The 12,070-nt window shown below is 45.4% G+C and overlaps 1 protein-coding gene across 4 annotated transcripts; it reads right to left on the bottom strand.

The window, feature by feature from the left end:
• On the bottom strand, nucleotides 1–11,834 carry GLOD5 (glyoxalase domain containing 5). Of its 4 annotated transcripts, none has more exons than XM_054470608.2 (5): nucleotides 11,728–11,828; nucleotides 11,537–11,605; nucleotides 7,613–7,780; nucleotides 2,566–2,721; nucleotides 7–339 (listed from the first exon to the last, which is right to left on the bottom strand). In XM_054470608.2, exons 1-5 carry the CDS (start codon nucleotides 11,788–11,790, stop codon nucleotides 214–216), a joined length of 582 nt encoding a protein of 193 aa, XP_054326583.1. In that variant the 5' UTR covers nucleotides 11,791–11,828; the 3' UTR covers nucleotides 7–213. The 4 variants fall into 4 exon arrangements, with proteins under 4 accessions (XP_054326586.1, XP_054326583.1, XP_054326584.1 ...); XM_054470609.2 differs by having other exon boundaries at nucleotides 23–339; nucleotides 7,643–7,780; XM_054470611.1 differs by lacking the exon at nucleotides 11,537–11,605 and having other exon boundaries at nucleotides 1–339; nucleotides 7,643–7,780; nucleotides 11,728–11,834.
• Nucleotides 11,835–12,070: the final 236 nt, after the last annotated feature.

The following is a 12,070-nucleotide window of genomic DNA, read 5'->3' as shown; positions in this document are numbered from 1 at the left end:
TTCATTGAGAGGTTATGCATTTATTAGGCCAGCTTTGATGACATACAGATGTGTAGGTTTGGTCCCAAACCTGTCTTGGGTCCCCCCTCAGCAGGATGTGTGAAGTGCCTAAGTCCTCAGTCCTCGGAGATCTCTGGGCCTGGGTGAGGGTTTGCAGGAAGGAAAGGAGAGGGCGACATCAAGGGGGACAGAACGGAGGAGGTCCAGCCTCCATCACGAGGAGATGTAGTTGGACACCTCAATCAGATTTCTGTCGGGGTCTCGGAAGTAGATGGACATAATAGGCCCTTTTGCCCCTGTTCTGGGGACTGGCCCCTCCTCAATAGGGACATCACAAGCCTGAGGTGGGAAGAAAAGACAAAAGTCATTCGTCAAAGTCTGTGTGTGAGACCAAAATTTAATTCCTTTTTTTTTTTTTTTTTTTTTTTTGAGACAGAGTCTCGCTCCATCACCCAGGCTGGAGTGCAGTGGTGAGATCTCAGCTCACTGCAACCTCCGCTGCCTCCTAGGCTCAAGCAATTCTCCCACCTCAGCCTCCTGAGTAGCTGGGATTACAGGTGCATGCCACCATGCCCAGCTATTTTTTGTAGAGACGAGTTCTTGCTGTGCTGCCCAGGCTGGTCTCGAACTCCTGACCTCAAGTGATCTGCCTGCCTCAGCCTCCTAAAGTGCTGGAATTACAGGCATGAGCCACTGCGCCTGGCCTGTAAAATTTAATTCCTTATAGTGGCCTAGAAGACCTTAGAACACCGCTGTATCTTTCTGACCTCATCTCCTACCATCCTCCCCTCCATCACTCCGTTCCAGCCACTTATCAGCTATATGGCCTTTGGCACAGTACCTAACTACCCTGTACCTCGGTCTCCTCATCTTTAAAATGGGAAGGATAATAGTACCTAGTATTATCTAGTAAGTGGCAGAACCAGAATTCGAACCTAGGCAGTCTGGGTCAACGACCATACTCTTAACCTCTATGCTTCACCAATTTTACTTCCAAACCAGTCTTTTTCACTGACGCTTCCCAAAGAAGGAGTCTAGGTTATTTGCACAGAATATATATAAGACCTCAATCCGTGTTCTGCAAAAGGGAAACTAATACCCCTTTTATTTATTTATTGTAGAGATAGGGCCTTGCCCTGTCACCCTGACTAGAATGCAGTGGTGCGATCACAGCTCACTACAGCCTCAACCTGGGCTCAAACGATCCTCCCACCTCTTAGCCTCCCAAGTAGCTGAGACTACAGGTACACACCACCACGTCCAGCTATTTTTTTTTCTATTTTATGTAGACACAGGGTCTCGCCATGTTACCCAGGCTGGTGTCAAATTCCTGGGTTCAAGTGATCCTCCCTCCTTGGCCTCCTAAAGCACTGGGATTACAGGCACGAGCCACTGTGCCCCGGCCTTATTTTAATTTTTTAGAGGCAGGGTCTTGCTGTATCACCCAGGCTGGAGTGCAGTGGCGTGATCATAGCTCACTGTAGCCTCCACCTCCTGGGCTCAAGTGATCCTCCCACTTCACCCTCTTGAATAGCTAGGATTACGGGCATGCACTACCACGCCTGGCTACTTTATTTTTTTTTAAGAGATGGGCTCTCACTATGTTGCCCAGGCTGGTCTGGAACTCCTGGCCCAAATGATCCTCCCACTTCAGCCTCCCAAAGTGCTGGGATTACAGGCGTGAGTGACCGTGCCCAACCAATGCCTCTTCTAGATGACATCATTTTAAGTATTACAGAGACACTGGATTAAATAACAACAAATCAGAAATTATTCCCTCTCCAATCTTCTTTCCGTCCTTCTTTTTACACAAGGAAGGTGGATGCTAACAAGTTCTTAGTATCTCTTTAACCACCTGCCATATCTCCCTTTGTAATGTCAGGGCCAGGGAGTACAGGGAACGGAAGTGGCTAGAATCTAATGACATTGTTATGCTTTCATAGCTGTTGGTTTTTACAGTTACTTTTCCTTTATGCCAAGATATAATGGGTTTTTCATGTACTTGGATGAACATTTTCTTTTTATATAAATGTATTTAGGGCTGGGCACGTGCCTCATGCCTGTAATGCCAGCACTTTGGGAGGCCGAGGTGGGCGGAGCCCTTGAGGTCAGGAGTTTGAGACCAGCCTGGCCAATGTGGTGAAACCCCGTCTCTACTAAAACTACAAAAATTAGCCAGGTGTGGTGGCACGCGCCTGTAGTACCAGCAACTTGGGAGGCTGAGGCAGGAGAATCGCTTGAACCCGGGTGGTGGAGGTTGCAGTGAGCCGAGATCACGCCACTACACTCCAGCCTGGGCGACAGAGCAAGATTCTGTCTCAAAAAAAAAAGTATTTAAGTGCATAAATGTAGGTTTTGTTTGTTTGTTTGTTTGTTTTACAATGGGGATGCCCAGTTTCCTTTTTAAACACGTTTATTTACATGAAAAAATTGTCAGTCAAAATAGTACATAACTGTGTGCAGACATTATCTGGTTGTGGTAAAACTTGTTACCTCTCTGGGTCATTCTTCTGTTTTCACTGCATTTGCAGCAGCTTTTGCAAAAAGAAGAGAAGTCCCACTCACCTTGAGGTGCTGGATCATTTCCTCCAAAGGCACCTCTGTGATCAGACATATGTCCAGGGAGCCAGGAACTGGGTGAGCGGCTTTGGGTTCAAATTCCTTTCCCACCTCGTGGAGGTTAAATTTCTGGTCTCCAAAACACAGTGCTTTCCGGTCTTCCTACTTGGTGGGGAGGGGCAGAGAAAACAGCCTAGAATTAAACCTCCAAGATGAGTGTGAGATGAAGCCTTTCCACCTATCCCAACAAGGTTTAAAAAAAATAAAAACTAGAATGGGGCTACTACACAACAGCCCTTTGCCCCACTCAAGGCTCATTCCCTAGAGGCAAGTATACGAGTTTATTTCTCCTTGAAATTATTTTCATGTCTCCAAATAGTGTTTATACCACTCAAGGCAGAGATAGCAATTTGCCTACCCAGTATACATTTCCCCTTTATTTCTTATAAACACAACAGAAATTTCAGTGGGGTCAACTGTGTACCCAACTTTAAAAACCTACATTTCCCAGCATGTCCGGAGGCCACGTTAGCTGGACCGGGCAATGAGATGGGGGCAGAGGTGTGGGTGGGGCTTCGGGGAACCTCCCTACCCCACTGCGCTGGCCCTTATTGCTCATTCACTTCCTCTTGCTTCCTAGCCACTGCCCATGACCTGACTGACTACCTCTGGACTGGTTGTTCAGTGAGACGAAAAGAAAACTCTTGTCTTGTTTAACCCACAGTTAGTTAGTTGAGTTTTCTCCTACGTGCCTCCAAAGTCCCTAACTGATGCACCACTGTTTGTTTATTTATTTATTTATTTATTTATTTATTTATTTATTATTATTTGAGACAGAGTCTTGCTCTGTTGCCCAGGCTGGAGTGCAGTGGCACGATTTTGGCTTACCGCAACCTCCACATCCCTGGTTCAGGTGATTCTTGTGCCTCAGCCTCTGGAGTAGTTGGGACTACAGGCGCATGCCACCATGCCCAGCTAATTTTTATATTTTTAGTACAGATGGCGTTTTGCTGTGTTGGCCAGGCTGGTGTCAAACTCCTGACCTAAGGTGATCTGCCCACCTCAGCCTCCCAAAGTGCTGAGATTACAGGTGTGAGCCACTGTGCCCGGCCTCTTTTTTTTTTTTTTTTGAGACAGAGTCTTGCTCTGTCGCCCAGCCTTCAGTGCAGCGATCAAGGCTTACTGCAGCCTCAACCTCCCAGGCTCAAGTGATCCTGCAACCTCAGCCTCTGAGTAGCGGGGACCACAGGCACACCCCACCATGCCTGGCTAATTTTTTTTATTTTTTGTAGAGACCGGGTCTCCCCATGTTGCCCAGGCTGGTCTCGAACTCCTGGCTCAAGTGATCCCCGCCTTGGCCTCCCAAAGTGCTGGGATTACAGATGTGAGCCAGTGTGCCCGGCCGCACCACTGTTTCTTGATTTAGCAACTTGAGATATTTCCTATCACCTCCCTGCTATGATAAATGAGAATTTAGCTCATTCACATTACTACCTCTTCCAATACAATTTGATTATCATTTTTAGTTTCTCTTTTAGCTCCTTAACAATTTTTAAATAACCCATTTGCATGTTTATTTTGTGTATTTATTTTTTTTTTTAAGAGACAGAGTCTCGTTCTATCACCCAGACTGGAATGCAGTGGTGCAATCACGGCTCACTGCAGCCTCGACCTCCTGGTCTCAAGCAATCCTCCTGCCTCAGCCTCCTGAGTAGCTGGGATTCCATTACAGGTGCGCACCACCATGCCTGGCTAATTATAAAACTTTTTTTTTTTTTTTTTTTTTTTTGTAGAGACAGTAGTCTCAGTATGTTGCCCAGACTGGACTCTAACTCCTGAGCTCAAGCGATCCTCCTGCCTCATCCTCTCAAAAGTGTTGGGATTGCGGGCTGAGCCACCACGCTTGGCTGCAAGTTTATTTTTGTAGATCAACTACAAATTAACTCACAGCCCTGCCATGTTCTTCATGAATCCTCCCTTTCCTGGACCTCTCAACATGTGCCATTTCTTTTTTTCTTTTGCTATCTCTTTTATATCACTATGAATGATACCACATCCATTCAATCAGAAAATGACTTTATTTCACTTTTTTTTTTTTTTTTTTTTTTTTTTTGAGACAGAGTCTCGCTGTGTCACCCAGGCTGGAGTGCAGTGGCGAGATCTCGGCTCACTGCAACCTCCGCCTCCTAAGTTCAAGTGATTCTCCTGCCTCAGCCTCCCGAGTAGCTGGGACTACAGGTGTGAGCCACCATGCTTGGCTAATTTTTGTAGTTTTAGTAGAGATGGGGTTTCAGCATGTTGTCCAGGCTGGTCTCGAACTCCTGACCTCAAGTGATCCACCTATCTCAGCCTCCCAAAGTGTTGGGATTACAGGCGTGAGCCACCACGTCTGGCCAACTTTATTTCACTTTTGGACTTGAGGATAGTTTGGCTCAGTGTGCAGTTGTAGGTTGCAGCTTATTTTCCCATAGCCTTTTAAATATGTTGCTTCATTGTCTTCTCCAAATGTGGTGTTGCTGTTAAGAAGTCTGATGTTCATCTGCGTTTTATTCTTTGGTTGGTGATACATCCATCTTCCACTACTGCAGCTTTAGGATTTTTCTTAATCCTAATGTTCTGAAATTTCACTCCATTGTGTCCAAGTACAGAGGTTGAGGCATCATACACCTCGTTATCACCATTGGCCCACACAAGGACTATCTCTTGTTTTATTTATCTTTTTCTCTTCATTATCTATTCCCATCTCCACCTTAGGCAACCATTATAATGTGTTTGATGTGTATCCTTTGGTTTTCATAAATTGCTGTAAAAAGTGTGTCACTGTTTTATGTGTGTGTATTGTAAAGGGTAGCATGCTGTAGACCTGATTGTTTCTTCATTTTTCACTCAGCACGTTCTTTTCAAGACCCATCCATGTTGCTGTGTACACATCCAGTCTGATGTTGCATAATACTGCATTTCTGCATAAAGTTCCATGTTAGATTTAACATTTTTAGCCAAATAGAAAAAATTGGCTGGGTGTGGTGGCACGTGCCTACAGTCTCAACTACTCGGGAGGGTGAGGCAAGAGAAGCACATGAGTCTCGGAGGTTGAGGCTGCGGTGAACCGTGATCGCACCACTATACTCCAGCCTGGGCAACAGAGCGAGACCCTGTCTAAAAAAATTTTTCTTCTCCTGTTTGCAATTCCTCAAGCCCTTTCTATTTAAGTTATATGTGTGTGTTGGAGGGGTGTTCACGTGTACTTAATTGTTTTAGAGCGATTTTAGGTCCACAGCAAAATTGAACAGGAGGTATAGGGATATATACACCTTGCCCCCACATATGCACAGCCTCCCCCACTTCTTTTACTTAGTAATATGCATTTAAATTTCCTCCATGTCTTTTCATGGATTGATAGTCCATTTATTTTATTTAATTAATTTATCTATTTGAGATGGAGTCTTGCTCTGTCGCCCAGGCTGGAGTGTAGTGGTGCAATCTTGGCTCACTGCAACCTCTGCCTCCTGGGTTCATGTGATTCTCCTGCCTCAGCCTCCCGAGTAGCTGGGATTACAGGTGCCCGCCACCACGCCTGGCTAATTTTTGTATTTTTAGTAGAGATGGGGTTTCACCATGTTGGCTAGGCTGGTCTCAAACTCCTGACCTCAGGTGATCCACTCGCCTCAGCCTCCCAAAGTGTTGGGATTACAGGCATGAGCCGCTGCACCTGGCAGATAATCCATTTGTTTTTATCACTGAATGATATTTCATTGTCTGGATGTGCCACAGTTGATATATCCATTCATTTACTGAAGCACATCTTAGTAAGGCATTTTTTGCTTTCTCTGCATTTACCTTTTTTGAAGTTATTCCAAATTCTTAAGGATAGTTCAATCTCTGGAAACCTCTTTTTTTTCCCCCTTGGATCTGTCTTTCCTGGGGTCTTTCTTACACCTGTTCCAAACTGGACTGATTGTTCTCTAAGTACCTTTCTGGGATCTTCCTCTTGGGATCCATTGTGGCCTGACTTCCATGTCTTCCATATTCCCAAATTAGTCATCCAATGTTTTTTTTTTTGAGATGGAATCTTGCTCTGTCACCCAGGCTGGAGTGCAGTGATGCGATCTCGGCTCACTGCAACCTCTGCCTCCCAAAGTGCTGGGATTACAGGCGTGAGCCACTGTGCCCAGCCAGTCCCCCATTTTGATATAGCATACCCTCAAGTAATTTTCAAAGCAAGTGGGAAATTTTGTAAGACTTCGTATGACTAAGAATGCTTTTATTCTACATTTACCTTTTTGTTTGTTTGATTTTTTTTGATACAGTCTTGCTCTGTCACTCAGACTAGAGTGCTGTAGTGCAATCTCAGCTCACTGCAACCTCTGCCTCCCAGGCTCAAGCAATTCTCATGCCTCAGCCTCCCAAGTAGCTGGGATTACAGGCGTGCACCACCATGCACAGCTAATTTTTGTACTTTTAGTAGAGATGGGCTTTTGCCACGTTGGCCAGGCTGGTCTCAAACTCCTGACCTGAAGTGATCCGCCCACCTCGGCCTCCCAAAGTGCTGGGATTACAGGCATGAGCCACCGCACCTGGCCCCTACATTTAACTTTGGTTAATAGTTTGGTTGGACATAGAATTCTAGGTGGAAAATTTTCCCCTCAGAATCTTGAAGGTGTCCTTTTATCTTTTGGTCTCTGGTCTCTTGGAAAATCTGATATTTGTTTGTTTGTTTTTCCTTTGTAGATAATCTACTTTTTAATCTCTATGAAAGCTCTTAGGATCTACTTTTTCAGTTTGATGTTCTATAATTTCAGAAGGATCCATGTTAAGTGTCAACATGCTGGATACTTGGTTAACCTTTTCCATGTAGAGACTGCAAAGTTATCTTGCATTGTTTCTATGATAATTTCCTCCTCTCTTTTTTCTCCATTCTCTCTCTGGAAGTCCAAATATTCAGAGTTTGAAATCTCCTCTATTGATCTCTTTATATTTTTCTCTCAGATTTCCTGTGGTTTTCCTTTTAGAGTTAAGTTATATGTTAAAGTGTTACCAACAAATTTTAGCTCACCTGAATTTTGGCATTTGGGGAAGTGGTTACCTTAAAAGTCATGACCTCCATGCCCAGGATCTTGGAATAAAACACGGTGGTGTCTTTGATGCTCTTCACCGTCATCACGATGTGGTCAAGTCTACGGATAAGACATGGGGGAGGGGTCTGACTGCTGTCCCTCCATGACTAAAAAAAGAAAAAAAAGTCAGAAGAGACCACATTGCCACTTGTCACGCCTGTGTTTTCTTCTCCCCACCTCCCCCTACCTCCCCAATTGCACTACTTCCTCCTCACGAGTCTTACTGCCCATATGTGGATTCATGAGAGCCCACATGTCTGCCATGACCACTTTCCACTGTTTTCTTGTTCCGTTTCTTTTCTTTTCTTTTTTTTTTCTTTGTTGAGACAGAGTCTCACTCTGTTGCCCAGGCTGGAGGACAGTGGCACAATCTCACCTCACTGCAACCTCCACCTCCCGGCTTCAAGCGATTCTCCTGCTTCAGCCTCCTCAGGAGCTGGGACTACAGGTGTGTGTCACCATGCCCAGCTAATTTTTGTATTTTTAGTAGAGACGGGGTTTCACTATGTTGGTCAGGCTGGTCTTAAACTCAAACTCCTGACCTCAAGTGATCTGCCTGCCTCGGCCTCCCAGAGTGCTGGGATTACAGGGGTGAGCCACCGCACCCGGCCTTCTTGTTCCCTTTCTCCTCTTCCAGAAGTGAAGATTAGGGGAGTGGAGACCAAGACAATGCCCTCCCCTGTTTTCCCCTAAATAGAATTCATCTCTTTTCCAAGAAGTGACAAGACATAGAGGAGGCCCAGTCCTGTGAATTGGCCAGTTTTACCCAGCCCCCTCCTTTCCCATTCTGCAGCTTCAGTCACAGAGAACAGGACAAGAAGGGGGCATCTCAGAAGAAATGAAGGTTTCTGGGCATGCGTGTTTACAGATCCACCTTGACACCCAGAGGGAGGACCACACCCCCACCTTCCACTTTCCCGCCCTCAGCACACTTCCCATCAGATCTTTCTCTTGACTTGAATTATTTAGTAATTTGTATATTTATAGTATCTCTGCTACAGGATTATAAAGCACCTGTGGTCTGGCACTATAGGCAATGGAGTATAATGCTTAAAAGAATAGATTCTTGTGGTGGCACCTGTAATCTCAGCACTTTGGAAGGCTGAGACAGGCAGATCCCTTGAACCTAGGAGTTTGAGATCAGCCTGGGCAACACAGTGAGACCCTGTATCTACAAAAAAATACAAAAATTAGCTAGGTGGGGGGGCGCTCATGTGTACTTCTGGTTACTTGGGGGCCTGAGGTGGGAGGATCACTTGAGCCTGGGAGGCGGAGGTTGCAATGAGCTATGATCACGCAACCGGACTCCTGGGTGACAGAGCAAGACCGTATCTTTAAAAAAAAAAAAAAAAAAAAAAAAGATTCTGGAGCCAGATTGACATTTAAATAATTTCTCTAATTTCTCTGTGCCTTGGTTTCCCCTTTTATAAAATGAGCATGATTTTATACATACAGGATTATTGTGAGAGTTTTAAAAAAGTACTGTTTTTAAGGGCATAGAACAATGCCTGATACATATCAAGTGCTATAAAAGGATTGATGATGATGATGATGTGTGATAATCTTGTTAAAATCTAGACTCCAGTTACAATGACCCTCTATCTCTACAGCCTCATCCATTGCTCTTGAACTCCAATCTACACTGTCCTTTAGCCTGTTCCTCATAAGGACCACCCTTGTACCTTTCATTTCAGGGCCTTTGCAAATGGTAATGCCTGTCTCTCTGACTAGAATGTAAGCTTCATAAGAGCAGGGACTTCTGTCTGTTTTGTTCCCCACTCTTTCCCAAACAACTAGTTCAATCATATTTGTTCAATAAATAAATATCTACTGCAACATCTAGGGACAGTGCTTGGCACAAAGTCTGACTAATTTCTATTCTGTTCGATTCAATTCCATTGGATTCCATTCTATTCTGTTCTACCCTTTGCTATTTTATTATTTTCTATTCCACTGCGTTTAGTTCCATTGAAACCAGCCCATTTTAAACAATTGATTTCACTGAGCTCCAGCTAAAAAAAATCCTGTACCATTCTATTTTCCTGAGTGGAGGAGGCATTAGCAAAGTTGCTGAGTTCTGCTCTCCTGGTGGATACAAAAGATCCACATGGACATAGGAACTGCAGAAAGAGAAAATGACCGACATTTTGGCTCCATTGAAAATAAAGTCGTATGTTGAAAAAAATTTATTAACTTTCTTTTTTAATTCCCTTTTTGAGACGGGGTCTTGCTTTGTTGCCCAGCCTGGAGCACGGTGGCATGATCACAGCTCACTGCAGCCTCAACCTCCTGGACTCAAGCAATCCTCCTACTTCAGCCTCCCTAGTAGCTGGGATTACAGGTGTGTGCCACCATGCCCAACTATTTTTTGTTTTCTTTTTTCATTTTTTTTGTAGAGGTGAGGGCTCACTATGTTTCCCAGGCTGGTCTTGAACTCCTGGGCTCAAGCAATCCTCCCTCCTCAGCCTCCCAGAGTGTTGGGGTTACAGGCATGAACCACTGCACCCAGCCCTTATTAACCTTCTAACATCTGTAGAATCTGTCACAATACCCCATTTACATTCCTGATATTGGCAATCTATATATTTTCTTAATTTCTCGAGAGAAAATAGACATTACTAGTATTTTATTAATCTGTTCAAAGAATCAACTTTTAGCATTGTTGGCTTTATTGTATCTTTGCTTTCTATTTCACCAGTTTCTGCTGTTATAATTTCCTTCCTTCTACTTTCTTAGGTTCCACTTGCCATTCTTTTCCCAGTTTCTTGATAGGGAAGTTCAGGTCATTGATTTTCAACTTTTCTACTTTTCTGATCTGTGCATTTAGACCTACAGATTTCATCTAAGCACTGCTTTGGCCACATCTGCATCATTTTGATAGTCTGTTAGAAGTAAACTCCACCTATTCCTCCCATTATTCAGTTCCCTGCCAGCTTAGATTCACTCCCCAGATCCTGCTTTGCAGACTCGGAGCTCCATCCTTGCAAATTCAAGGATGAGCAGGGATGGCTGTCTTCAAGAACAGGAAGGCCAGCGTGGCTCAGAACCCAAGAGTGAGTGAGAGATGAGTGGGAGGGCAAGGCAGGGTCCGGATCCTGCAGAGTCTTGGAGGTGAAGTTACAAAGCCGCTTTATAAAATGATGATCAAGACATAGTCATTACACAAAGGACTGGGTGCGGTGGCTCACGCCTGTAATCCTAGCACTTTGGGAGGCCAAGGTGGGTGGATTACATGAGGTCAGGAGTTTGAGACCAGCCTGGCCTACATGGTGAAATCCTGTCTCTATTAAAAATACAAAAATTAGCTGGGCATGGTGACGTGCACCTGTAATCCCCTACTCGGGAGGCTGAGGCAGGAGAATCGTTTGAACCTGGGAGGCAGAGGTTGCAGTGACCTGAGGTCACACCACTGCACTCCACCCTGGGCGACAAGAGGAAACCTCGGTCTCCAAAAAAAAAAAAAAAAAAAAAGACATAGTAATCACACAAGGCTTACTGTGTGCCAAGCCCTGTTTTACACACTCTAGAAAAATATAATCCATTTTATTTCTCACCACAGCATATAAAATCCCTATAGTCAGAGTGCCCGGAACACCATGTCCTTCCTCCTTTGGCCTCCTCTACAGGGAAGTGCTCTGTCTTCCTACAGGGTCCTCTTCAAGGTCCCCTTCAGGTTGCCAGGGGCCTCTGAATTCCTCTCCTAAAGCTCAAGGTCAGTGCTGTGTTTCCTAGCCTCTTTCCACATGGCCTTAATCATGACAGCTTTGGGGGCACCCTGCGTGAACCACCTTTGTATCTCTCCACCTGTCCCTGGCTAAACTGGGGGAGGAGCCAGCCCTCAGCCCCAGCCCAGCCCTGCACACCTGAGCACAGGGCCCTCCATGGCTTAGAGCCGGGCCTTTCCATGGGCCTCTGCTGCCCTCTGCTTGTCTCTGAAAGAGAAAGGGAGAGAGGAGGACAGGAAATGGGAGCCCGCAGAGAAGGGAAACAGGTTACTAGACCAGCTTCAGTGCCAACACCCTTGCCCCAGATCCCCAGGGGCCATCTTGTTCACCTGTTTCTCCGAAGTCCTGCCCCACATCTTGACTGGCAGCCTGGAGGGCAGACGGCGCAGCATGGCAGGGTAGGCGTCTTTGCCCAGGGTCCTCCCGACAATCCTCTGGCTCAGCGCCTGGAGATCAAGGGACAGGAATGGGAGGGCACAGGCTAGAGGACTGTGGGAGGTGACAAAGGTAGGTGGTGCAAATGGAAGGACTTTGACGTTAAATTCAGGGCCTCAAAATTGAAAGCTTAAGGTGGATGTGTGTAAGGGATTACTTCTTGTTAACACTGAAGGCTGGGTGCGGTGGTTCATGCCTGTAATCCCAGCACTTTGGGAGGACAAGGCACATGGATCA

The sequence above is a fragment of the Pongo pygmaeus genome, chromosome X, assembly GCF_028885625.2.
Source record: "Pongo pygmaeus isolate AG05252 chromosome X, NHGRI_mPonPyg2-v2.0_pri, whole genome shotgun sequence".
NCBI classification, from domain to species: Eukaryota; Metazoa; Chordata; class Mammalia; order Primates; family Hominidae; genus Pongo; species Pongo pygmaeus.
The sequence above is the reverse complement of the archived record's forward strand: the minus strand, read 5'-3'. Positions and strand labels throughout refer to the sequence as shown.

Bases quoted from the DNA above. Each gene is read 5' to 3' on its own strand.
- GLOD5 (XM_054470608.2), bottom strand. From the start codon at position 11,790: ATGCTGCGCCGTCTGCCCTCCAGGCTGCCAGTCAAGATGTGGGGCAGG. The intron at 7,781-11,536 runs GTGTGCAGGGCT...TTCTTTTTTTAG, and splicing joins ATGGAGGGCCCTGTGCTCAG to TCATGGAGGGACAGCAGTCA. The intron at 2,722-7,612 runs GTGAGCTAAAAT...CCCACCAAGTAG, and splicing joins CCCCAAATGCCAAAATTCAG to GAAGACCGGAAAGCACTGTG.